At 37.3% G+C, this 26,343-nt stretch overlaps 1 protein-coding gene and 1 long non-coding RNA gene across 3 annotated transcripts in view; both read right to left on the bottom strand.

Moving 5' to 3' along the window:
• LOC311614394 overlaps positions 1–26,343 on the bottom strand; it is a 119,157-nt gene that overhangs the window by 7,784 nt on the left and 85,030 nt on the right. The window lies entirely within an intron of this gene.
• On the bottom strand, positions 14–24,805 carry PRPF18 (pre-mRNA processing factor 18). 2 transcript variants are annotated; one of them, XM_084868825.1, is made up of 11 exons: positions 24,610–24,805; positions 19,935–20,012; positions 19,792–19,818; positions 17,185–17,289; positions 15,018–15,131; positions 12,546–12,692; positions 11,124–11,192; positions 9,607–9,747; positions 9,403–9,474; positions 6,298–6,453; positions 14–592 (listed from the first exon to the last, which is right to left on the bottom strand). In XM_084868825.1, exons 1-11 carry the CDS (start codon positions 24,673–24,675, stop codon positions 512–514), a joined length of 1,056 nt encoding a protein of 351 aa, XP_084724951.1. In that variant the 5' UTR covers positions 24,676–24,805; the 3' UTR covers positions 14–511. The 2 variants fall into 2 exon arrangements, with proteins under 2 accessions (XP_084724951.1, XP_084724952.1); XM_084868826.1 differs by lacking the exon at positions 19,792–19,818 and having other exon boundaries at positions 24,610–24,803.

Raw genomic sequence — 26,343 nt, forward strand, 5'->3', positions numbered from 1 at the left:
GAGTAAACAGTCATGACATTTACATTCAAGTTCTATTGCAAGAAACATTTAAGGACCGTAAGTTTCATTAAATGATTCCATATTTTTGTTGAGATATATAAAAATATTTTCTAAAAATATGACAAAAGACAATGTAAAATTCGTATTATACAGAACATTTAAGTTCATCCTCAAATGTTCCTTTTTAATAATCTAACTGCAACTTTTAGGTCTAGAGGGAAAGAGTCATTTGAAACCTCCTTCTGTGACTACTGTTTACACATTTAAACTATGGGGAAGAGTCTATTAGAACTTAGCTTTTCAACTGTTTAAAATAAAAGCAAGACACAAATCAGTATGCAGTCAGATGTGAAATGAGAGCCAAGACGTTCTTAAAACTCCGAGTTGCATTAGGTAGAAACCAGTCTAGAAACTCCAGTTTTCTTCTTCCTTCAATCCTATTGGTAATTCCAGAAGTCCATATCATGCTCCCTTAAGTTTCTTATTGTTATCTTCACATTATACACAGATCTCACAGTGCATTATACTCCACACATTTTGATGGATCTGTAGGAAAGTGCTTCTGGCAAATCGTCATTAACCTCTTCAATCCCTAAAAAAATAGAGGTTGGTTATGATACAGTCAAACTTTTCTTAATTGTCCTATACTCAATCCTGTTTACCAATATCCCCATTAAAATATTGCAGTGTGGCTCGGTTGAGCGTCACTCCAAGCACTGAATGGTTGCTGGTTCGATCCCAAGTCAGGGCACATACCCAGATTGTGTGTTGGATCCCCAGTCAGGGTATGGGAGGCAACTAGTTGATGTTTCTCTTAAACATTGTTGTCTGCCTTTCTCTCTTTCCATACTCCTCTCTTTAAAAATAATTTAAAAAGATAATATTTAAAAACAGAATTAATCAAAATAATTTTAATAAATAAAATAAAATAAGGCAATCTCCAGCAATATTACTCAGATGTATAATTAGAGAAATGTTTATTCATGTATGTATACACAAATATAAGAACAAGATGGTCATAGCAGAATTGTTCACAATAACAACAATAATAGCAAAAGAACCAGAAATAACCCAAATGTCCATCAGAGGAGAATAGATGAAAAAGTGTGCTCACAAATGGAACATTTTACAGCAGTCAAAATGAATTAACTAGACCTACATGAAACAGCTCAGCCCTTCTCCACCAGGTTCCAGGAGAGAATTAAGTTCCACTGCCTAGCATAAAGCATCCATTGTACGTAATGAGACAGCTCCTTTCCTGTGTATCTAAAGGGTTCTACATATGTACCACCTTTAAAAAACATAATAGGCATTCCCAGCTGGTGGGGCTTAGTGGTTGAGCATCAATCCATGAACCAAGAGATTGCTGGTTTGGTTCACAAAAATTAAATTCACCCAATTTCTATCACAGTAATAAGACTAATGAAATCCATAGGTTGACTATGTTCAGGCCTATATTAGATATTGAATAGCTTGATACTTAATTATTATTACCCCCAAGTTAATTTTCTGTTCTTAAAAGAAGAGCTTTCTGACCTAGTGGAAAAGTTGAGTATCTATCTATATATATAAAAGCCTAAGCAACTGTTAAGACTGGTTGGCTGGTTGCTATGATGCACACTGACCACCAGGGGGCACACACTCAATGCAGGAGCTGCCCCCTTGTGGTCAGTGTGCTCTCACAGTCAACCTCCCATGGCCACCCAACCTCTCACAGTCCCTGCCCCCCAGCTGACCAGCCCCAGTTGTCCCTGATCAGGGTGGCCAGCCAACCTCTCACAGTCCCTCCCCCCTGCCAACCAACCTCCCATGGTCCCTCCACCTGGGGCGAGACAGCCCCAATAGGCTCCAATGGCCAGCCAGGCCAAGGGACCCCACCCATGCACAAATCCGTGCACCAGGCCTCTAGTGTGGCTATAACTTCACAACCCAAAACCAGAGGTGCATATCTGGAATCTAAGAAGGAAGGGTAAAAGGAACACAATGAAATCATTTTTTAAAATGCTAATATATGTGAATAACAGGTACCTGAAACATAATCAAACATTTAGAACTCTTAATTACTTTGTAATTACCTAAGTATTCAAACAATTCGTAAGTTCAAAATAATAAAACAAAAATTCCTGAAAAATCTCTTTGGTCCCATAGTAAGGAGATAACACAAATATAAATTATTTCTATGCATTGTTCTATAGAGTATTCATTTAACCACAAATATTCAGTGAGTACCCACCATAAGACTCTGAGGGCATAATAGTGAACTATATTCTTAACTTGTGGAACCAACACTAAATTATTGTGTAATAATGTAACATAAGCTTACATTAGGCTTACATTAGGCTTACATTATCATTAGGCTTTACAGTGGCCATATCATATTACTAATTTTATATTTATAGCCCCTAAATTACCCAAGTTTTCCTCTTATACAATGCTCATATCATATATATATGCTTGAGAAACTAGGTTATTGGATCCAAATTTATTATGCAATCTGTCCTTTTCTTTAGTTCGTCAATTTTTATGACAATTTCTTTTCTACCTTAGCACCTTTTAGCTTCTTGCTGTCTACAAATCTGATAAATATACCTCTCTGTATCATCATGAGTCAGTCATTAAAATGTTGACCAGGACAGTACTGAGGTCACTAAGAACTAATGGTGTATGTTACTAGCATGCACCAAAGTAGATATGGCTTCACTCACTTAACAAGCTATGAGTCATCTGACTGTATTGTCTGTCATGTCTATATCTGTCTACAAAAATATTATTGGGTTAGGTCAAACACCTTCCCAAAGTTCAGATATAGTATGTTTGCCATTTTCCCTAACCATGTTGAGGACAAAAAGAATTTTTTTTTTTAATGAGAAGGTAATAGTTAAAATGGATGAACAAGTAAGTGGGTAATGGTCACTTAACATTTGAGGTCTTGTTCTCCATCATATGTCATCAGTTTGGTTCAAAAAAACAAGTAAATATACACTAGGTATACTTTTTAAAAAACAGTTTCTGGGGATGTACCATTATTTAAAAAAGAAATGCTCTTTAATTAAGATAATTTATCTAATTATATGAACACTTACACTATTGCTCTGACCAGTGTATAGTTGAACAAACTAAGCAAACTTAATCATTGGAATTGCTTTCTATTGGTAAAGCCCCAAACTTTTTTTTTCCTAACTAAAAGCTTTTTGCCTTCAATTCAGTCACTGGTGGTTATTTGAATAAATGAAAATGTCCTAAAATTTTCGTAAGTATATTTGAATTCTACAAATTCTACAATTTATATCAGGGAATCAGATAGAAATCATTTTTAAATATATATATTTTTATTTATTTCAGAGAGGAAGGAAGAGGGAGAGATAGAAACATCAATGATGAGAGAGAATTGTTGATCAGCTGTCTCCTGCACAGCCCCTACTGGGGATCAAGCCTACAACCCAGGCATGTGCCCTTGGCTAGAATCAACCCAGGACCCTTTAGTCAGCAGGCCTACACTCTATCCACTGAACCAAACAAGCTTTTAAAATGCTAAAATATGTGAACTAGAGGCCCAGTTCACAAAATTCATGTGGTGGGGGGGGGGGGGGGAGGGAGGAAGGGCGGTGTTCCTCAGCCCAGATTGCACCCTCTCCAATCTGGGACCCCTCGAGGAATGTCCTACCTGGATCAGGCCTAAATGGGCAGTCAGACATCCCTCTCACAACTCAACTGCTCACCTGCCTGCCTGCCTGCCTTTCTGATTGCCCCTAACTGCTTCTGCCTGCCAGCCTGTTCAACCCCTAACCACTCCCCTGCCAGCCTGATTGATGCCTAACTGCTCCTGTCAGCCTGTTTGCCCCTAACTGCCCTCCCCTGTAGGCCTGGTCACCCCTAACTGCCCTCCCCTGCAGGCTTGATCGCCCCCAACTATCCTCCCTTGCAGGCCTGGTCCCTCCAAACTGCCCTCCCCTGCTGGCCTGATAGCCCACAACTGCCCTCCCTTGCAGACCTGGTCCCTCCCAACTGCCTCCCCTGCTGGCCATCTTGTGTCCACATGGGGGAAGTCATCTTTGACCACATAAGGGAGCCATATTGTGTATTGGAGTAACAGTCAAGTTGCATATTATTATTTTATTAGATAAGGATTAGATAGGATAGAGGCCTGGTGCACGGGTGGGGGCGGGCTGGTTTGCCCTGAAGAGTGTCCCAGATCAGGGTGGGGGTTCCCTTGGGGCATAGGATGGCCTGGGTGAGGGGCCTGTGGTGGTTGGCAAGCCAGCCACACCCCCCAGCAACCCAAGCAGAGGCCCTGGTATCTGGGATTTATTTATCTTCTATAGTTGAAACTTTGTAGCCTTCAGCGGAGCCAAACCTCCTGTTCGCTCTGTGGCTGCAGCCATTTTTATTGGGATTTGTTTATCTTCTATAATTGAAACTTTGTAGCCTTGAGTGGAGTTCAGGGCCAGCCAGGGCAGGCAGAAGCTTGGCTTCCTCCATTGCCAGGGAAACCCAAGCTTCCTGCTCTCTCTGTGGCTACAGACATCTTGGTTGGGTTAATTTGCACACTCGCTCCTGATTGGCTGGTGGGCATGACTTGTGGGTATAGCGGAGGTATGGTCAATTTGCATGTTTCTCTTAGATAGGATAAGGCCTAACACAAATGAACATTTATCACTTGGAATTAAAATGCAAACAAAAAAGATAATCCATGAATATGGTAATGATTGTTCTCCGGCACAAATTTGAAAGCACTTTATGCATTTTAAGTGAACTTTAATTTTTTTTAAAAAAAATTTAAAAAATATATTTTATTGATTTTTTTACAGAGAGGAAGAGAGAGGGATAAAGAGTTAGAAACATCGATCAGCTGCCTCTTGCACACCTCCTACTGGGGATGTGCCCGCAACCAAGGCACATGCCCTTGACCAGAATCGAACCCGGGACCTTTCAGTCCGCAGTCTCACGCTCTATCCACTGAGCCAAACCGGTTTCGGCAAATTTTAAATTTTAAGTAAACTTTCAGAATATCATCTTCAAGTTTTAGAATTAACATCCAGCAAATGCCATTACACAGATACAACCTGGGATTCTTGACAACTTGGCAAATGCTAAGAATAGAGTTGATTTTCCCACTACAAAGAAAAACTGAACCAATAACAGTGCACATGAGTTCATGTGAGGTATATACAACTAAGAAATTAAATTCTAAACACTTTAAAGTTATTTGTATAGAGAAGTACTGTTGTTATATGTTACTTAAAAATTATGTTCATTAAAGCCAAATTTATATTATTCAGATCCTTAATCCTAGATGATGAATCTACCTTAAAAATAACAAGATTGCAAAATACTCTAAATTTACTGCTCATCACTAAACTTCTACAGCAAACTACAATAGTTTTATTTTAATGCTAAGGTAACTAAAAGCATAACCTTATAGCCTGTCTTGTATCATATATGAAACTTTAAAAGTTTTTATTTTATTCAGTGAAGATATCTTAATCTAAAGTGTTTAGAATTTAATTTCTTAGTTGTATATACCTCACATGAACTCATGTGCACTGTTATTGGTTCAGTTTTTCTTTGTAGTGGGAAAAATCAACTCTATTCTTAGCATTTGCCAAGTTGTCAAGAATCCCAGGTTGTATCTGTGATATCTTAAGTTATAAAAAATGAACTTAAGGCCGAAACCAGTTTGGCTCAATGGATAGAGCATCGGCTTGGGGACTAAAGGGTCCCGGGTTTGATTCCGGTCAAGGGCATGTACCTTGGTTGCAGGTATATCCCCAGTGGGGGGTGTGCAAGAGGCAGCTGATCGATGACTCTCTCTCATCGATGTTTCTAGCTCTCTATCTCTCTCCCTTCCTCTTTGTACAAAATCAATAAAATAAAATCAAAATAAATAAATAAATAAATAAATAAATAAATAAATAAAATAAAATAAAATAAAACATGAACTTAAGCCCTGACTGGTTTGGCTCAGTGAATGGAACGTCGGCCTGCAGTCTGAGGACTGAAGGGTCCCGGGTTCAATTCTGGTAAAGGAAACATACCCGGGTTGCGGATTCAATCCCCAGTCCAGGATGTGTAAGAGGTAGCCGATTAATGATTCTCTCTCATCATTAATGATTCTATCTCTCTCCCTCCCATTTCCTCTCTAAAATCAATAAAAATATATTTTTAAAAAAGAAATGAATTTAAATCCTATCATGCTATATCCTATTTGCTATAATTCCTCTGCTCTCAAAATATACAGTTTTGAAATTGGAGAATGTTAACCTCCAGAGAAATGTCCTTTCCATCCAAACTGCTTACCTGAATATATTTCCGCTGTGTTTCGTCATTTAAAACATGTGCAACATGCTTGGAGAAAATCTTTTCCCTACCCGTTCTGGCATGGATACCAACCATAGTGACACCAATGGGCCATGGGGCATTTCCAATGGCCATCTGAAGATAAGCATCATTAGCCTAGAAAGAAAGATTAAGAAGAGATCAGAAAGGCAGAAATAATGTATTGGTCCACATTTTTATTTCAAGTATCTCACAACTCTTGATGCTGTAATTTTCATCCCTTTCTTAAGCATGTTGAAAATATTACCATCTTCCTTATTCAAACAAAAGAAATTAAAATATGGAATGACTGACTGTCCTGACCGGGCCACAAATGTCCATGGAAAAACAGAACCAAAGCTAGCCTTGTGAGTAAAAAGACAAACATTCCCCAGCAGCCTCTGTGCACTGACAGTTGATGCATTTCAGATCTGGAATTATCAGGTAGGTAATTTGATGTACTGACAGAAACTCTAGTATGGGTCTCCTTTCTGCCTAGTCTTCTCAACAGGTGGTCACACAGAAGACAGAGGCTGGCTAGTTTTCCATAATCCAACTGAAACCATGTCCACTCCCTGAACAGCAGTCAGACCTCTGAGACAGTGGGAGCTCTGCAGGCTGAGACTGTCATACAGGGTATAAGGCCCACGGCAGATGGTAAACAAAGATTAAATACTGGCCCAGGAGTCTAATAGCTAAAGGATGAGATTGGCCCTCCAAACCTCCCACCTGGCAAGAACCTTAAAATAAAAGCTACAAAATATAAAGACAGAAACCAATGAAGACAAATAGCTACTTTTCTAAACCAAGCCTGGCGATTTGTGAAGAGGGAAAAGAAGTAGGAAAACAAAATAGAAAGCAGTTAAATTCTAAAAGACTCTGAGGGTCTCGGAGAAGCCTACATAGCCAGGCCTCAAAGAGATTTTAATTTGAAAACATCAAACACCTATGTGTTTGATATGCGGTATTTTTTTAAAAATCAGGTACTACAAATGGGTTAACTGAAAGATCATTTCTATCCTAAAGATAAATTTGAATTTGCTTTATTCAAATTTTGTTACTTTTCCCGCCCAGTCTCAGTCTGAACACACTCCATCATCTGGTTTCCAGAACTCAGATTGCGCAGTGGTCTTGTCATCATCGACCAGGGCTAACAGTTCAGCGGAAGAGGTCTCCCTAAGTCTCCCTCATCTCTAGCCTAATGGGTTGCTCACTTCTCCATCCCACTCCCCGGTTCACCTGACCTGTTATAATCCTCTTAGGCTCTGGGCAAGTGTCGCTGCCAATTATATAAGGGGCCCAGTCATATAAGGAAAATACTGTGGGTTCATCTGGGGGCTGCATGGGGGACCTGGGGACACTCCTGCCCTACGACCCTCACTGCAGCATCCCCATACCAACCTCCTGCTCCCACTTTTCGACCCCTGCTACCCCCTACTGCCTAACTTCTCAATTTTTTTAAGCTTAATTTTAAAAGGGCGTATACACATTTTTATCACTGATTCCCATGTATGTTAAATTTAATACTTGATATTAATTGAAAATTTCCAATATTTAGTTTCCCTAAATTTCCAAAGAAAACTTCTCAAATAGGTTATTTCTTGGTTCTTTCTGTAGTTTACACAACATAAACTTGCACTTGATTCTCATATATGAGAATGAGAAATGTAATAATAGGAAAGGCAAGTGATCTAAATTCTTTCTGCAGTGATGTGACCTAACCATCCATTCCAAATCAGTCCTTAGTAAGCAGCATGCAATTAACAGAATCTACCCAAGAATAAAGTTTATAGCCATAAAACAAAAGCATTTTCTTTGAAGAAACTAACTGGCTCTCCTCTGGAGGGAATGAAAACAATACCTTAGGTTTATCAGCATGAGGCGCTGATCAAGGAGACCACCCAATCTCCCAGGAATGCCAGCGGTCCCTTCTCATGATTACAGATACTCAGAGCACAGAAATAAGCACTGTCGTTCCCACATTTCTGTCAGGACCTGTCTCCTGCTCTGGAACTGTCACTCTAAGTGCACTGAAATTCTTATCTGCTACTCTCTTGGGAGATACAGCCACCCGAAGCCTCCTCTTCACCCTCAGCTTATGGCCCACCAAGCAGTGTCCTTTGCTGGGGCACTAGGCCCTTCTCTTCTTGGTCCCTCCTCCAGCTGACAGCCTGCCACTCTCTCCTTTCTAAACTCTGCCCCAGCAGCACTTGGACACCAGAGCTCTTCCCCATGCCACCTCCTCCAGAGCCCACCCAGGAGGAATCACTGCAACAAGGGAGAAGTCTTCCCCTACAAAGGGTCTGCTACTGCTGCAGCCATGAAACCCGGGAGATGAGCGCTAGGAGCCTGACTCGGAACATTTCTCATAGAAACACATAAAAAGGGTGGTCAAATTCCACTGTATCATTAGTACAACACTTTAGCTATATTACGAATTAAGTCGATATTTATAGCATTGTTTCTATGGGAAATTTTGTTCCAAGCTATAACCAACAACCTACAAATTTCTAAATTCTGTCTCACTTGTGAAATGTACCTTGCCCACATCTAGTACATGATCTTAAGAATTTTTACACTTATTTTTTAAATGACAAAAAAATATAGCGGTCTGAAAGTTTAACGTTGAATGCCCCACGATAAAACTGACAATACATAAGAAAATAAAAGGTTTTTGGTTTTGGTCGATTTTGTTGTTAATCCTCACCCAAGGCTAGTTTCCATTGATTTTTTTTTAAAGAAACTCAAAGGGAAAGAGGGAGGAAGGTAGGGAGGGAGGAACACTGATGTGACAGAGACATCGATTAGTTTCCTCTGCACAAGCCAGGACCAGGGCTGGGGAACAAACCTGCAGTGGAGGTATGTACCCTTGACTGGGAATCGAACCCGAGACCCTTCGTTGTGCAGGCCAATATTTTACCACTGAGCCACACTAACCAGGGCAAAAGATTTTTGTTTTTTTAACTACTAATTCATTTTACATTTCTTCTTCAGTTTCCTATGTAAAACTCTCCCACACTAAATGAAATATAGTGTTCACAACATAGACAAATAACCATACTTCCAATGCACAGCATGATAATGTACCTTCACATATTCTCTCTGTAACATGAATTTAATAATATCTGTTATGGATTCTTTAATATCAGCCGGAAGATTCTGGAAAAGAAAAAAAAGCATAATTAAATTTGGAAGCTACTCTGTAGTTACAGACTGCATTTATTCTAATTTTATATGTTCTATTTTTTATAATAAAATTAGTTAATAAAAGCATTTTTTGAGAAAGCTTACCCTTTTCCGCAGCTTTCTGAAAAGGGGTCTGAGATAGGACTCGGTCTGTTTCTGAGTAGCACTGTTCAGTTTGCCTTGCACACTGCGCTTCACATAATCTTCTCTGGCATTCAATTCTTTAGCCCAAACACCAAGAAGAAACTAACGAGAGTGGGTAAAATTAGACTACAATGCCATCCAGTTGCTGAACAAGTTTAAAGTTCCCCAACACACAAAACAGTTAACTGTCATCCTTAGAATAAACTTCTCAACTGATAACAATACCATCCACTAATATTTAATGAACTATGCTTATTCTGTCATATGTTTTGAAGAGGCGCTTTTGGTAATTCATAAACTTTCCTATTCTCTATATATTCCTAACTCAAAGATAATCCATTTCCCCTAAAAATATTACCCGAGTAACTATCTGATGGAAATAAACTTTTATTTGCATTTTCATTACATAAAGTTTACCTAGATCATCAGCCATATTACCACATGTGCTGTGATATTTAATGAATCCCCCAAGTATCTTGTTATACTATTTGGACTTTCTACTTTTACAGTAGAGAAAATAGTTCAATTAAAAATTCCCACCAAAGTGCCTAATTAAAAGAGCAGGAAAGAAATAAAAGGAACAGAAATAAAAGAAACTATGACTCATACCTTCCCCTATCCCACCCTGGGAAACTACCACAATGCCCCTTGGGTTTACCTACAGAGCACCCTTCTAGAAGCAGTTACACAGTGAAGGCTGAGAACACACTCCCCTAGTGGCAATCCCTGTGTAATCCTATAAATTCTCTCAGAGAAAATTGTGTTCATATTACCCTGTTCCCATGCCCTATCTGGTTCCCTATCATTTCCTCAATCAATGCAGAATCTTGATGACTAATATGTTGTATTTAAATTGTAAATGCAAGTAAAAGCATATCTTGCTTTAAATCTCATGGCCTGACCACAAATAATTTATTTGTAAAATGAACCTGGGATTTGCACACTCTCTACCTAAAATACTAAAGACAGAAATGCTGAGAAGATGGAATGAGCATATCATAGGAAGAATGACAGCTATCTGTAGAAATGAGAAATGAAATCCCTAAAAAGTTACCGATGTATTTGCTTTTATCACTGCCAATGTCTTCTTACCTCCTTCCTTTTGTTACTATCATCACCTCTCATAAAAGGTTCTAGAACTCTACCCTCACTACACTCCTTCCTAGAGTGCTTTAAAAAATGTAGAACTCCCCAAACATCTTGTTCATCCCATTGCTGAAAACTTTTTTCTTTGTGTTTACGTTAATAAGTCAGTTTTTTTAAACTGCCAAAGGAAAGAAATAGACTGTCTTTGATTAGCCTCTATATCCATGTACACAGCAATATCATAAACAATGTACATGCCAGAAATGTTTATTGAGATTTCCTTTCCCAGACTTTAACTCTTTTTTTTTCAGACTTTAACTCTTAATAATCCAAAAACATAAAAATATTTAACTAACCAAAATGTCCTCCTTTCTTAGCTTAAAAGTACATACCTTAAGGAATTTGGTAATGATGTCCATGTCTTTATGATCATCACCTTTTCCTAAGGATTCTCCCAATGCCTGAAGAAAAATAATGCTCCTGCTCATTAGTAAAGAGCAACAAATGAATATAGCTTATCAACACCAGTCTAAACATGGCTTTTTATTACACAGACTGTCCAATTTCTACTTAAAAACCTAATGGAATTTCTAAATAAAAATTTTAAAAAACACTAATTTGCCATTTAAATTTTGAAAGCATGTTCTCTTTTATGAATCAAAAGCCTGAAGAAGGGGAAAGGGGAGTGATTGCTAATGCATATGAGATTTCTTTTCAAGGCAACAAAATTGTTCTAAAATTAGACTGTGATAATTGTACCATGAATGTATTAATCCATGAATGTATTAAAAACCACTGAACTGTACACTTTAAAATAGTAAATTGTGTGAGATGCGAATTTCTCAATAAAGCTGTTAAAAGGAAGAAAAAACAGCACACTCAGAACTGGTTGCTCACATCAGTTATTCCAATAAAATTTAGAGTTCATAGATAGGTGCTGTGGTGGTGGCTGGAGAGTACAATTAAAAGGACATCCTCCTCAAATATGACGTTAGCATGTGCAAGAGCAAGGAATGAAAGGGAAAAAAAACAAAACACTTCACACTTTATTAAGAGCTTTAAACTAAGCCATATTGTTTGTTGAGGTATATATTAAATAATATAATACTGCTCTTTAGTTGAGATTACATGTATCACTCCACATTCAACACTCTAACAAAAATTAGAAAACAAAAGATTGTCAGTGTTGACAGGGTTTAGGGATATATGACACACCCTACTGGTAGGATACAGACTAATACAGCCATCTGGAGAGCAACTTAGCATTACTTAGACAAGTTAATTGTACATAAAGCGATCCCACTTCTGAGTCCACAGGGGTAATGTACAAAGGAATTCTTCACAAAGCTGCTGTGGTAACAGGGCTCTGGGAGCAGTTTAGTTGACTATATTATGAGGGAACACAAGTAAAAGGCAGTGATTGCCACAAGATATAAAGTATTAGCAGTTAACAGCAAAGGTTTAAACATACATAAGGCATCAAGGATGGATTTTAAAAACAGTTCAAAGTATGAAAAAGCAGAAAGAAGAATTTCACAGTACAATACTATTTATGGAAATAAAAAACACATGCTCACAAAACACTACTAATTATAAAAGATCAACAACAAATAAAATAATGCACATCAAACATTCGAATAACTACTTTTAATGGCAAAAAGTAGGGGAATGTGAGTAGAGAATGAGAAAAAAGAGACTGACTGAATGAAAGCATGATAGTGTGCTCTGAACAGAGTAATCTGATGAACTCAACCATTTGTTGCAGGGAATGAAAGGTGTAACGGGAGATGAGATAAGGTGGACGTAGAAATTACCTCTAACTCTTCAATTGTGGTGTTTTCTTCATGAACTTTCAAGTCATTCTGTGTGTCTTCCTCTCCAGGTTCTTGACCACCCACAAGTTCATTGAGGTATTGCTGATCAATCTTATCCAAAGCTGCTTTCAGATCATTCCTCAATCCCTGAGAAAGGTGAAAAATTATACCAAGTTTGAAATTTCACCAATCTTTCACTTGATTTTTCACTAACCCTAGGTATAATTCATCTCAGACTACCAATTAAGAGGGCAGAGTAGGTAAACACTGTACTTGCCTCCTCCCATGACCATATCAAATTTACAATTTAAATGGTACAACCATTACTGAGAACCACCTGAAGGCTACTATGAACTCCAAAAACCTTTGAAATGTCAACAGTATAAAACTAGTGTCTCCTCTATATCATAGGCTAGCAACTACATTTCTAACACGAGCAAATTCCACATTCTATTAACACTCAGTCTGTGACTATTTAATAAAAAGGAAAGCCTTAAACCTTGGCTGTTGTCACTCAGTGGTTAGAGCGTTAGCCCGAGCACCAAAGTGGGTGCAAGTCCCAGTCAAGGGCAATGTCCGGGTTGCAGGCTCAATCCCCATTCAGGGTATGTGCAAGAGCCAACCAATTGCTGTGTCTCTCACATCAATGCTTCTCTCTCGCTCGCTCTCTCGCTCGCTCTCTCCCTCCCTCTCTTCCTCCCTCCCTCCCTCCCTTCTTTCCTCCTTCCTTCCCTCCCTCCCTCTTCCTCCTTCCCTTTCACTCTCTAAAAATCAATGGAAAAAATATCCAGGGGTGAGTATTAACAAAACAAAATAAAACATAAGAAATTAAAAAAACGCTTTAAACTGGACCCCTAATTTTCACCATATACCAAAATTAACTTAAAAGGGATAAAAAACCTAAATCCAAGAGCTAAAACTATAAAATGTTTAGAAAACATAGGGGGAAAGCTTCATGACATTGGATTTGGAAATGATTTTTTATATAATATACAACAGCAAAAGCACAGGCAACAACTATAATAAATATAGAAAAGTTAAAAAGTTTTATGCATCAAAGATACTATCAATAGAATGAAAAGATAACCCAAGGAAAGGGAGAAAATATTTGCAAATCATATATCTGATAAGGATTGATATCCAGAACACATAGAAACTCCTACAATTTAAAAACAGAAAACAACCAACAGGATTAAAAATGGGCAAAGGTCTTAAATAGAACAAGACATGCAAATGGCCCATAAGCAAATGAAAAGATGCTCAACATCACCAGTAAGTAGAGACCACAATGAAATATCACTTCACACCCATTCAAATGGCTGTTATTAAAACAAACAAAAAACACAGAAAATAACAAGTGTTGGCTAGGTGTGGGAACATCATTATTGATGTTTCTCTCTCTCTCCCCCCCTCTCCCTTCCTCTCTGAAATATATATATATATATATTTTTTTTTAAATAAATAAATAAATAAAAATAAATAAAATGCCAAGAGCAAAAGATAAAGAGAGAATATTAAAAGCAGCAAGAGAAAAACAGTTAGTTACCTACAAAGGAGCACCCATATGATAGTCAGCTGATTTCTCAACAGAAACAATGCAGGCCAGTTGGGAGTGGCAAGAATTATTCAGTGATGAATAGCAAGAACCTACAACCAAGATTACTCTATCCAGCAAAGTTATCTTTCAGAATTGAAGGTCAAATAAAGAGCTTCACAGACAAGAAAAAGCTAAAGGAGTTCACCACCACCAAAGCAGTATTATATGAAATGCTGAAAGGTATTCTTTAAGAAGAGGAAGAAGAAGAAAAAAGTAAAGATAAAAATTATGAACAACAAATACATATATATCAATAAGTGAATCTAAAAATCAAGTGAATTAAAAATCTGATGAACAGAATAAACTAGTGAATATAATAGAATCAGGGGCATAGAATGGGAATGGATTGATAATTCTCAGAGGGGGAGGGATGTCTGTGTGGGGGGTATGGGAAGAGACTGGACAAAAATCGTATACCTATGGATGAGGACAATGGGGAGGAGGTAAGGGCAGAGGGTGGGTGGGAGCTGGGTGGAGGGGAGCTATGGGCGGGGGGGAGAAGAAAAAATTGTAATAATCTGAACAATGAAGATTTATTAAATTTAAAAAAATAAATTTTAAAAAAAGTGGTTGCCCATGAGTAGAAAAGATGGACTAGGGGTTGGTGAAGAAGGGGTGCTGGAGAACTTCCTTGGGTGATGAAAATGTTCTGTATTTTCACAAGGTTGGTGGTTACAAACTAGTATGTGTCAAAATGGACTGAACATACATAAAATAGGTACTTTAAAAATTTTTTTAACTTATATTCATCAGCAGTCATCTGGCAACTTTTTCATTTCTTCCTCTAATAATGCAATTGGTCAGACATCAGACTCCACACTATTCTAGATTAGGTAGTACAGTAATATTCTTCTAGCTTTGGTCTGACTTCTTACCTTGTTAACTTCTGGTGTCAGGATCTCTATTTTTCTTAAACGCTGAAAAGCATCATAATCAGTTTCTCCAAATAGTCTGATTGGTTCTCCTCTTTCTCTTAATCTTCTGATAACCTATTTTTTAAAATCAAAAGATAGTAGTAATTCCTTATATTATTAGTAATAGCAATTCCTATTTTAGGTGACCAAACACTTATTTTGAAATGCCAGTTGGAAAAGTCACTTTTTTCAACTTTTTTTTCGGAAAAAAAAAAGTTTACTTTTTCTTTAGTTTTCCATGAAAAAAAATACCGAGTCATTGTCACACCTTAAACAGTCCTAATGGGTTAGGATTTTTGGCTGGTTCAGTAAAGTAACAAACTGTATAATCAAATACATAAGAAAAATATTAAGATGGTAGCAAGTGATAATATTCATATAGAGAAGGAAAATAAAGTTTGAAGTCAGTTGATAACTCAGCTGATGACCACAGCCAATGTCAGCATTGCAATACTATTTTTGAACCAAACCCTGTCCCTTAGGAGAGAAAGTGGGTATGATCAGGATGGGGCAAATGCGGGGCTATTGAGGGGCTGATAATAGTACTCTATTTCTTGACTTAGATGATAGTTATACAGGTGTTTAATAATTATACATTATATTAAACATATGTGTGATATAACATTATATACATGCTATACTTAATAAAAAGGAAAAACAAAAATTATAATTAATAAGTTTATCTAAATAAAAAATAAATACCAAGAACTTTACCTGGGAACACACTTAGAAACCACTGGTAGGGCTCCCAATGAATTAACTGAAGCTTGATATTAAAAAGAGACTTAAGAGTTCATGTACTGCTTTCTCTAATCAATGCAGAATTACCCTCCAAAATCAACTGTCAGGTCACTGTCTGACAAATGACAGGAATCACATCTTTTCATGAAACAACCCACCCCATTTCTGGATACGTTTTGCTTCTCAAAATAAACTAAAATCTACCCCTCTTAAACTTCTACCCATTTACTTTAGCTCTACTTTATGGAACCACAGAGAATACTCAATTCCTTTTCAAAATTAGAGCTGTGGTCAATAAACTCTTTTAAAAGTATTTAGGTTAATTATTCAAAAATACCTTCCTCTAATGTTCACATGACAGCTTCCAGAGTTAGCCATTCTTTTCTCTGAGTTTCCTTTGTTCAAAGTTCACTTTTGTTTTGTACCTTCTGAATAGTCTGAATTCTTTATATCACATAAATATCCTTAAAAATATTTTAAAAGAAAATAATAATTGATCTTGACTAGGGTATGGGCAAACACTATGGGAGTATAAACTGGTATAACTGAGACAAAGCACTCTTATGTATCAAAAGTCTTAGAAATGTACATACACTCCAGATATCATACTTCTAAAAGATTTTACAAAGGAAATAATCGTACATTATTATACATGTTTATAGAAGGATATTCCTCTTAGTATGATTCATAAGAGGGAAATGCAAAAGTAATCTAAATGACCATTAATAAAGAATTGGCTTTAAAAATATGGGAAAGTATATGGTCATAAAAAATTATACATAGATATATTTTGGCCTAGAAAGAGATATTAAAAGAAAGTAAGTTATAAAATAGTACATTAGTTAAAATAATTTAAGTATAAATATTTAGAATATATACATTTAAAACAGTGTTTAGCCCTAACCAGTTTTGCTCAGTGGGTAGAGCACCAGCCTGCAGATTGAAGGGTCCCAGGTTCGATTCCGGCCAAGGGCACATACACGGGTGGTGGACTCGATCCCCTCCAGTCCACAGCAGGGGGTGTGCAGGAGGCAGCTAATCAATGATTCTCTCTCATCATTGATATTCTGTCTCTCCCTCTCCCTTTCTCTCTTAAATCAATTAAAATATGTTTTAAAAATACAGTGTTTAGTTTTTAAAGTTTAGAATGATAGATACTTTAAAAAGTTTAACAAAATAGTATCAAGAAAAGCAGAGGTAATTTGCTAGTAGAACTCCATGAAGAAAACTGGCTACCTGCACAGTAACTGAGTTCAGTAGGTCATTTTATATGGGAAATAATGATAAACTATTAGGTAGAACTAAAGATAAATGAAAATGTTGTACAGAGTTTTTCGTTGTGTGTTTTTTGTGTGTTTTTTTCATGAAACTCTATATAGAAACTTACCTCTTGCCTAGAAAGGGTCATTGGTAATTTTTCCTCTGCTAGTTCAAGTTCTAATACTGGATTCGATGAAGTTAATGGTGTCTGGTCTTCCTCTTTTGGCTGTATCTATATTAACAGGAAAAAAAAAATAGCTTTTAAAATATAGTTAAAATTTATCATTCTTTTAGATTAGCTGTTCAGGACAGTTAAACATGTTTTAAATATTGAAGGTCTTCTAAATGTTCCTCCGAGGAAAGAGCTCATAATAAATATCCAGCTTTTAAGAGTTTACTAGTATCAAACTTTTCTATTTCAGGGACAGCACACATAGAAAGCATGCACATCAGAGACAGCATTTTTGCTACAGAAAAGTGACATTAAGTGTAAAAGCCGTAAAACAGCTGAAACTTAGACTCACTTTCTCCTTCGACCCTAAAAACTTTTTTTTCTCCCTTAAAACAATCAACCTGCTTCTCCTACTTGAGAAAATCATCCTACAAGGTTGCCTGATTCTTGCCCTGGGGTTAAAATGAAAATCAATAGAAAGGAACTGCTTTCTAACAGAAACCTATAAAGCCTCAAGAGCCAGCTTTTTCCTACCCTACTTTGGAAAGGTATTATTCCAAGTGCACAGAAATCACTGTTGGACATATAGAAAAATTTCCAATGCTGCACAGAACTTTTCCAGAAAACTGAGCTACAAACCTTGTGAGAAAATAATGAAAAACAGCACCTCACTACTCATACCACACAAAGAAAAGAGTGAACATTCTTGTTGATATGAACCTGCAGGGAAAAAAATCTCTTCATATATTTTCTTGAGTCTGCCGCCCAAGTCACAGTTTGGGAAAATTGAGTTCAGCAATTTATAAACCCATTGTGTGGTCTGTAAAAAGATACTGAAACATGGTTTCCCAACTGACCATAAGACAGATCTAAAATGCCAAAAGAAGATAAAAAACACACACAAAAGAAGATCAACTTTAAGGAAAAATTCAAAGGCTAAATGGTTAAAATTATATAACTTAGGATTCTATAGTTTATGATTAACAGTAAAGTTTATCAGTATTAAAGACTGTAACAGAAAATTGAGATAAAAACTAAACTTTCATATTTTCACAAACCAAATCAGCATCAAGCCTTAAAAAAAATGGGAACTGGTTTCTATACAGGAATGAAAATAATACATGCAATATTTTCATTATTAACAAGAAAAAAATACTAAAAATGTTTAAGAAAGAACCTGTGCTTTACTTTTAAGCACAAAGACGAGTTATTTATCAAAAAATTTTAGGATGAAAAGTAGTTTTAATTAAAGAATGGCAGCTGAATTCAACATTACAAGCAGTACCTTTACAGTAATTATTTTGCTTCAGTGCTTTTCTCTGTGTAAGCAAGGAAGTACTGCACTATCACTGAAGCAATCTAAGCAAAGCAAAACTGCCACCACTGTTTTAAATTCTTTTCCTACCTTATCAAAAAGCTGAAAGGTTGAAATTTGTGGATCTTGAAAAACAACAAGTCAGCAGACTATACCCAGGGAAGTAATTCTTATTCCAAATCAAGTTGGAGTTAGACAATATGAGGGCAAGCAAAAGATGAGAATTCTTTCTGAATATATATCCAATGGTTACTAACACAAAACATTATTTTAATTTCCTAAATTAGAAGCAAATGAAATCAATATATTCATGGAAAATATCAAAATACCAATATAAATTTTCATATTTTAAAAACCTATCAGAAATATAACTACATTTTAAAACTTGCCCTCTCCCAATACTACAAAATAAAACCAAATGCACATACATACCATTTGCATTATTCATGGGTCCCTCTAGAAATGCTATGTCAGATAAATTAATTTCCAGAACTTTTAACATGACATGCACAAGAGTATTCTTTTATATTGGTGTTTCACAAGCAAAAAGTTGATTTCAAATTTATGATTTAGCAAAACAGAGCCTTCTGAAATTTGGCTTAAAAATTATTAAACTAGATATAGTCTTTTTAAAAAAATTTAAACATAACTTCACTCATAACCTTTAACCCCTCCCAATAAAAAACCCCAATGTTATTCAAGTAGGTAATCTCATAGATAATTTCAGTCATGCTTTTAAAATGTACAGTCTTCCAGACAACTCATTTGTTTCGAACAAATATTTCAATATTACATTTTCTATGTAATAGACTGAGCAGTGTTTGAAATGTGATTCCTTATTACACAAAAGCATGTAAACGTTATACGGCATTATACTTCAGGCAGAGGAGCTTAGGACAAAAGGAATTATTAACAATGTAAACCTATAACTGGTTTGAAATATTCAGGAGAAAGCAGGGAAAATACCATTGCTAATACCATTGTTATTATATGAATAAAATATTTTTAGCCCTTTAAAATTGGACTTTTATTGGGAGAGGTGGAATGAGGGAGTGGTGAGGAGATGAAAATGAGGCAGCATCAGATCCAGGACTTAATTAAAAAAAAAAAAAAGAAAAGAAAATCAAGCTTTGATCTCAAGCCACTTCATGCTGTCCACAGAAGGCCAAACCATTCCAAGCCAAAAGTCATGCATGTATTTTTCTGAATTCAAGATAAAAAAAATAAACAAAACCAAAAATTCATACCTCTCCAGATGGCTTCTCATTTATAGGCTAATGTATAACATTGATAAATTGAACAGAGATCAATAATGTTGTCACTTTAACAACAGCTGTATAAATTTAAACTCAGAAATAAGACAATGTAATATAAAAGCAGGGATTCATACCTTGTAGCCACATCTTTCGTAATATGCTTCCTCTTCTTTTTTTGTAAGTTCACTACGCTTGAAATATTTTTTATTTTCCTATCAAAGAAGAAGTGAGTTAGTAATATATAACATATCCCGGCATAAAATTTAATGTCCCCTAATCAACAACCTGAAAACACTCTTCAGTTTTTTCAAGAAATGGTAAAGGTTTTTGGTTGCATTGAAATTACATTGATTTTCTGAACACACCACCTGTCCTCAATCTCTAAATCTGAAGTACATATTTTTCTTGCAGTATCATTTTAACAGGCATATCCAATAGCAAAAGGAAGAAAACAACGATCTTTCCCAAATGTTCACACTTTTTATTTAACTTCCCAATATTTGAGTTCAGTGATAATCTCTACAAATGTATTTATTATGAACCACATAAAATAGAACGCTTTAATTTTTTTCTATCAGAAGTAACCAAACAGAAATTATGATATCTATAACTTACATCTCATTTCCAAGAGAGCTCCAAGAGTGTGTCCAAATTCTTTTCATCATCTAAAAACCCTACTGTATCAATTAACTGTATTTTATTAAGTCTTAAAATTGAATTACCCAACTCTTAAAATAATCTAGGCATAGAATGGTTTTAGAGCCTTTTTATTTAAAGACAGTTTAAAGGCATTTGTTTTAATATGATTTGATGTCAAAAGAGACAAGCTCTAAATCTATTATAATGGTGGGGGGAAAAACATTAGTTCTTTCTATACTACAGTACTATATATAAAACTATCCTTGATGTTAAACCTACAGTCACTAATTTGGAGGCTTGTTACTATCTACAGCTCTTATTCCATTGATGACTTGGCTCAAAGATGCTGTCTTGCCTTGGTCAGTGAGGTATAGTTGGTTGAGTGCTGTCCCATGCACCACAGGATGGCGGGTTCAATTCCAATTCGGGGCACATTCCCAGGTTGCAGGTTTGAACCCCAGTTAGGAGGCAGTCAATCGATATTTCTCTCTCACACTGATGTTTCTCTCTCTCTTCCTCCATCTCTAAAATCAATAAAAATGTTTCTGTAAAAGCTACTGTCCTACTTTATTAGTAATAATTATAATAGTACCTCAATACTACCTCAGGTATTTAGCACCTCATAATCCACAGCTCATTCACTCAGGCAATGACCATAATGGATGCTAAGACCACTACAAGAAAGGCTGATGGTGAACAATGGGAAGATCAGGCTGCCAATATTAAACCCACTGATCAAGTTTGCCATCAAGAAAACATTATGCACCTCCCTATGTATAGAAAGTATACAGCACCACAGCATTTTTAAAAAATTCTTTATTGTTTAAAATATTACATATCTCTCTTTTCCCCCATTGACCTCTCTCCGCCCACTCCGGCCCCCCCAGCACAGGCCCTCATCCCTCTACTGTTTGTGTCCATTGGTTGTGCTTATATGCATGCATACAAGACCTTGGTTGATCTCTTACCCCCTCTCCCACCCTCTTCTGCCCTCCCTTTAAAGTTTGATGGTCTGTTCAATGCTTCTGTGTCTCTGGATCTCTTTTTATTCATCAGTTTATGTTGTTTATCATATTCCACAAATGAGATGATGTGATATTTGTCTTTATCTGACTGGCTTATTTCACTTAGCATAATGCTCTCCAGGCTCACCCCCGCTGTTGCAAATGGTAAGAATTCCTTCTTCTTACAGCAGCATAGTATTCATTATGTAGATGAACCACAGTTTTTTTAAAACACTTATCTGCTCGGGGGCACTTAGGCTGTTTCCAAGACTTAGCTATTGTAAATTGTGCTGCTATGAGCATATGAGTGCATATGTCCTTTCTGATTGGTGTTTCTGATTTCTTGGGATATATTCCTACAAGTGGGATTACTGAGTCAAATGGGAGTTCCATTTTTAATTTTTTGCGGAAACTCCACACTGTTCTCCACAGTGGCTGCACAAGCAATTACCTCATAGTAGTTACATCAGACAGAATGTTTTAGGACAGATGACAGGCAGCTTAGCAGGCTTATCTTAGGAGCTTCTGCAGTTTAACAAAGGGGCAGTCACAAGGTGTTTATTATTTCAACTGTCAGACTAACAATAAAAAGCTAGGACATCACTTGAAATGATCAAGAATACAGGTGTTTTCCAGCTAAAGATAGGACAATGAAAACAATTCAGTGATCTCCAATCAGCATTTTTTTAAAAATGAAACAGAATGGATTAAATAAAACAAATTATAGAATCACATGTAGTTAAGGTAAGAAGTATCTCATGAAACTTTTTTCATATATATCAGAACAAAATATAAAAAAATACATATCTTGCCGAAACCGGTTTGGCTCAATAGTAGAGCGTCGGTCTGCAGACTGAAAGGTCCCAGGTTCGATTCCGGTCAAGGGCATGTACCTTGGTTGCGGGCACATCCCCGGTAGGGGGTGTGCAAGAGGCAGCTGGTCGATGTTTCTCTCTCATTGACATTTTTAACTCTCTATCTATCTTTCTCCCTTCCTCTCTGTAAAAAAGTCCATAAAATATATATTTTTAAAAAAAAAATACATATCTTACTGTGGCTGGAGCAGTAAAAACGTATAAAAGTTACTGACACTATGATGCAGAAAGATAAAGGCTATAGAGTAACAATTTATATACAGTTATCAATTATACAGCTATAAATCAAAAGACTATTCCCATGCATACAAGAAAAGATTGTAGTTCCAAATATTCTCTTATACAGGCATGCCTTAAAGATACTGCTGGTTAGGTTCCAGAACACTGCAATAAATGAGTACTGCAATAAAGTTACTGTGTAACTTTTTTGCTGGTGGAGGAGGGTCTTCACCTTACATTGTAAAAAATGCAACATTTGCGGGGAGCAATAATGTGAAGCACAATAAAATGAGGTATGCTTGTATTATTCAAGAGCACTCACTTACCTGATTCTGCATATATACACATTATAAACCTGGGGAGGAGAGTTCAGCTTTTTGTGATTCAATTTTCCCTCTAAAGTACTTAAATTTCAACATCCTGACTTTCCTAACATCAACTATACATCCCAACATCTAAATTACTTTTTTCAAATACTCTCAAATCTGGAAGAAAAAAAAAAAGGTCCTGAAGATATTTAATTACAAATATGGTCAAACTTTCCCCCTTTACTACTAAATATATTGTATTTAATGAGATCTGTGTTGCTAAGTATTTTTAAAGTTTCATTGATTATGAAATCAGCCATCCACCAAACAATTCCAACTTACATTAGATCATATATATTAATATTATATTACATCCAAGGACCTAGCAGATATTCTCCAAGTGTGGTCCTCAGACCCTGAGATTCTGAAGATCCTTTGAAAGAGTCTGTGAAGTCAACTCTTTTCAATACTAAGGTTCTGTTTCCCTGTTCCCTCCGTGGCCATGTGTACTGAGGGTGAAAGGCGATGGTAAGTCTCCTGGTGTCTTGGCAAGTATTCCTAAAGGACCTCTCATTCATAGGGACGGACGATGGTTGTCTGATGAGAAAGCACTTGCGTGATTAAACTGCAAGCTAAACCAGCTGCTTTTATCATGGAATATCATTTTCACGGGAAAGAATATCTATAAACTATAGTAATTCAGACTTAACTTCCAAAAAAGTGAACAAAGTGAACCTGCCACTTCTGGGAAACAACTGATAGTATTTGCTGCCTATAATAAAATTCCAACTTTCAAGTGAAAAAAAAACAACACTAAAATTGTGGCGGTCTTAGACCTGCCGTCATGAGCTTGACGGTGTTCCAATAGATAAAGAAATTTCTCGTGATGTCCCTGTTGATATTAAGTATGTAATTTTTAAAATATGGTGTAACGAAGTATATCAACATCTGGAAGATCTGCATGACTTTGAACCAATACTTTCAAATCGTCAATGAATTAATATATAAGTATCTTTAAAGCTTCTCAGCTTTAATTTCTAATACAGTAAATATCGATAAACACTTAAACAAAAGCCCTTTGGGATCCTCACTAATCTGGAAGCGTGTCAAGGGGTCCTCAAACCAAAAGCTTTTGAGAACCGAGTATCTAAGTTATTGTTATGCAATAATGTAAATGGAGCTCAACTTAAGGACGTTCCTAATTCTTCCTCCTCTATGTCCACTGATTCTCCAAGTTTTAGCCTCCCTTTCGGTGAAGAGCTGACCGACAGACGTTTCCTATGAGTGTTGCGGGTGGAGGTGATAGAAAATGTAACAAATAACCGGCTTTACTAGTCGGAAGGAATCAAATACTTTACAAAGCTAATTCTGAGGCTGCCCTTTCTCTGGGTTTCAGTTGGGCACAAACCCTCAGTAAAGCCATACAGGTGAAGGACCAGAAGAACTGGGGCGGAATTCCGAAGAATACCGATAGGTGGGCGTGCGTATAAGGCACTGGGAACCTGCGCGGGAATAAGGGGCAAATGTGTGTGTGTGTGTGGGGGGGGGGGGGGGTGTTTGCCAAAATCTTGGGTTTTCCAGATACTCTCCCCTTTCTCCGGAGGATGCCGAGTCACGAGTGTAGGGGAGAACCAGGGCAGGAAGAGGGGACGGGGTGTAAAGGGGTCCTCCCGGCCTCCCGCAACCCTCTCAGTTCCAGCCTGACTCCCGGCTCCCCGCTGGCCGCCCCCCTACACCCCGCGCCACGACCCCTCCCCCGCTCACCACCAACAGGTTCCTGTCCTCCACCAGCTGCCGCTTCCGCAGGATCTCCGACTTCAGGATGTCCATGTCGTTGCCCGGTTTAAGCCCGAGGTCCTCTCTCCGGCTCCTCCGGCCAAGCCTCCCCCGGCCGGGCGCGGCAGGTACGCGGAAACCGCAGCCCAAACACTGGAGCTTACACTGACAGGAGCCGCTTCCGGCGGAAGCTGAGGTGAGCGACGGGCGGAGAGAGAGCGCCCAGGGCGCCCGATGCTGACAGAGCCGCTGTGCAGGAGCGGCCCCTAGCGGCGCCATCGGGCAGCGCGCCTGCAGTGGTCACAGTACAAATGAATATGAAGGAGTCTTCTGAATGGTGGGGAGGTCTACCGTACCAGCTTCATTTTAACGATGACATTATACCTGCTAATTCAGGCCCCAGAACCTCCTAGCAGAAGACCCCGATTATGTTAAATAACACCATATCCTTATTTATTATACCAGAGGTTCACATCAGAGTTTCTGAAGTTGCCTGCTTGCCAAAACCAATGTACTAGTGAGTGAGCAAAAATCTGAACATATTTCCAGCTCATTAATTAATCTATCTAAAAAAAAAAAAGTAAATGCTCGTTTGTTCAAAATCTTAAATCTCTGAAAGTTCTTCACCTATTGCTTTGAAATTTTGACACAACAGCCGAACCCGATTTGGCTCAGTGAAATTTTGACACAACGTTGCATTCGAATACTCGCGTGTTTTTATATAGCTTATATCTATAGATGTCACACATGTGACAGGTAAAAACATACTTTTTTGAAGGAAAAAAAAACACCGCCATCTGTTGGACATAAAAGCAACACACGCTATACTAAATATTTTACAATTCCATTTCAATGTATCCGATTTACGATCCATTTATGATTTCCAAATTTTCGATTTTACGATTCCATTTCAGTGTTGATGATTGAAGATTTGTGCTTAGAAATCGCGAACAAAGTTCTCAGTCAATTAGGAATGCCATCACTGAATTGATCTGCTGCTGCTTAGTTCGATGTAGAATTGCGTTGTGAACAAAATTACAACATAGATGATTTTTTGTCTTATGTGCAATCAAATATTCCTAAGCTAACACTTGAGCAAAAAGGCATTTATGATCAAATAATGCAAACTGTCAATAACAGGGCTGGATAAATCTTCTTAGATGCGCCAGGTAAAACATTCCTAGTAGATTGATTCTGGCAGCATTTCCATCCCACAATGACATAGGCTTAGCTTTTGCATTATCTGGAATAGCTGTGACATTGCTACCAGGTGGAAGAATTGCTCCTTCCGCTTTGAAATTGCCATTGCACATGCAATTCATGGAAACTCCCATGTGTAACATTTCCAAAGCATCCTGCGTGGCAAAAGTATTGCAGAAATGCAAACTTATTGTTTGAGATGAGTGCACAAAAAAATCGCTCAAGGCTTCTGATCAATCATTGCAAGATTTGCGTAGAAACATCAGACCATTTGGGAAAGCATTAATATTGCTTGCAGGAGATTTCAGGCAAACTTTACCTGTATTCCTCTATCAACACCAGCGGACGAAATAAATGCTTGCCTGAAATACTCTACTTTGTGGCGACACATAAAGACGTTACAATTAACTACAAATATGCGTGTCCAGCTGCAAAATGATCGATCAGCTGAGATATTCTCCCATCAAATGCTGGAAACTGGGAACAGAAAGGTGCCGGTTAATCTAACCTCAGGACGAATTT

The sequence above is a fragment of the Pipistrellus hanaki genome (genome assembly GCF_964339955.1).
Source record: "Pipistrellus hanaki genome assembly, chromosome: 1".
NCBI lineage: Eukaryota > Metazoa > Chordata > Mammalia > Chiroptera > Vespertilionidae > Pipistrellus > Pipistrellus hanaki.

Bases quoted from the DNA above. Each gene is read 5' to 3' on its own strand.
- PRPF18 (XM_084868825.1), bottom strand. From the start codon at position 24,675: ATGGACATCCTGAAGTCGGAGATCCTGCGGAAGCGGCAGCTGGTGGAG. The intron at 15,132-17,184 runs GTAAGTTTCTAT...TTTAAAAAATAG, and splicing joins TGACCCTTTCTAGGCAAGAG to GTTATCAGAAGATTAAGAGA. The intron at 9,475-9,606 runs GTAAGCTTTCTC...TTTCTTTTCCAG, and splicing joins TCAGAAAGCTGCGGAAAAGG to AATCTTCCGGCTGATATTAA.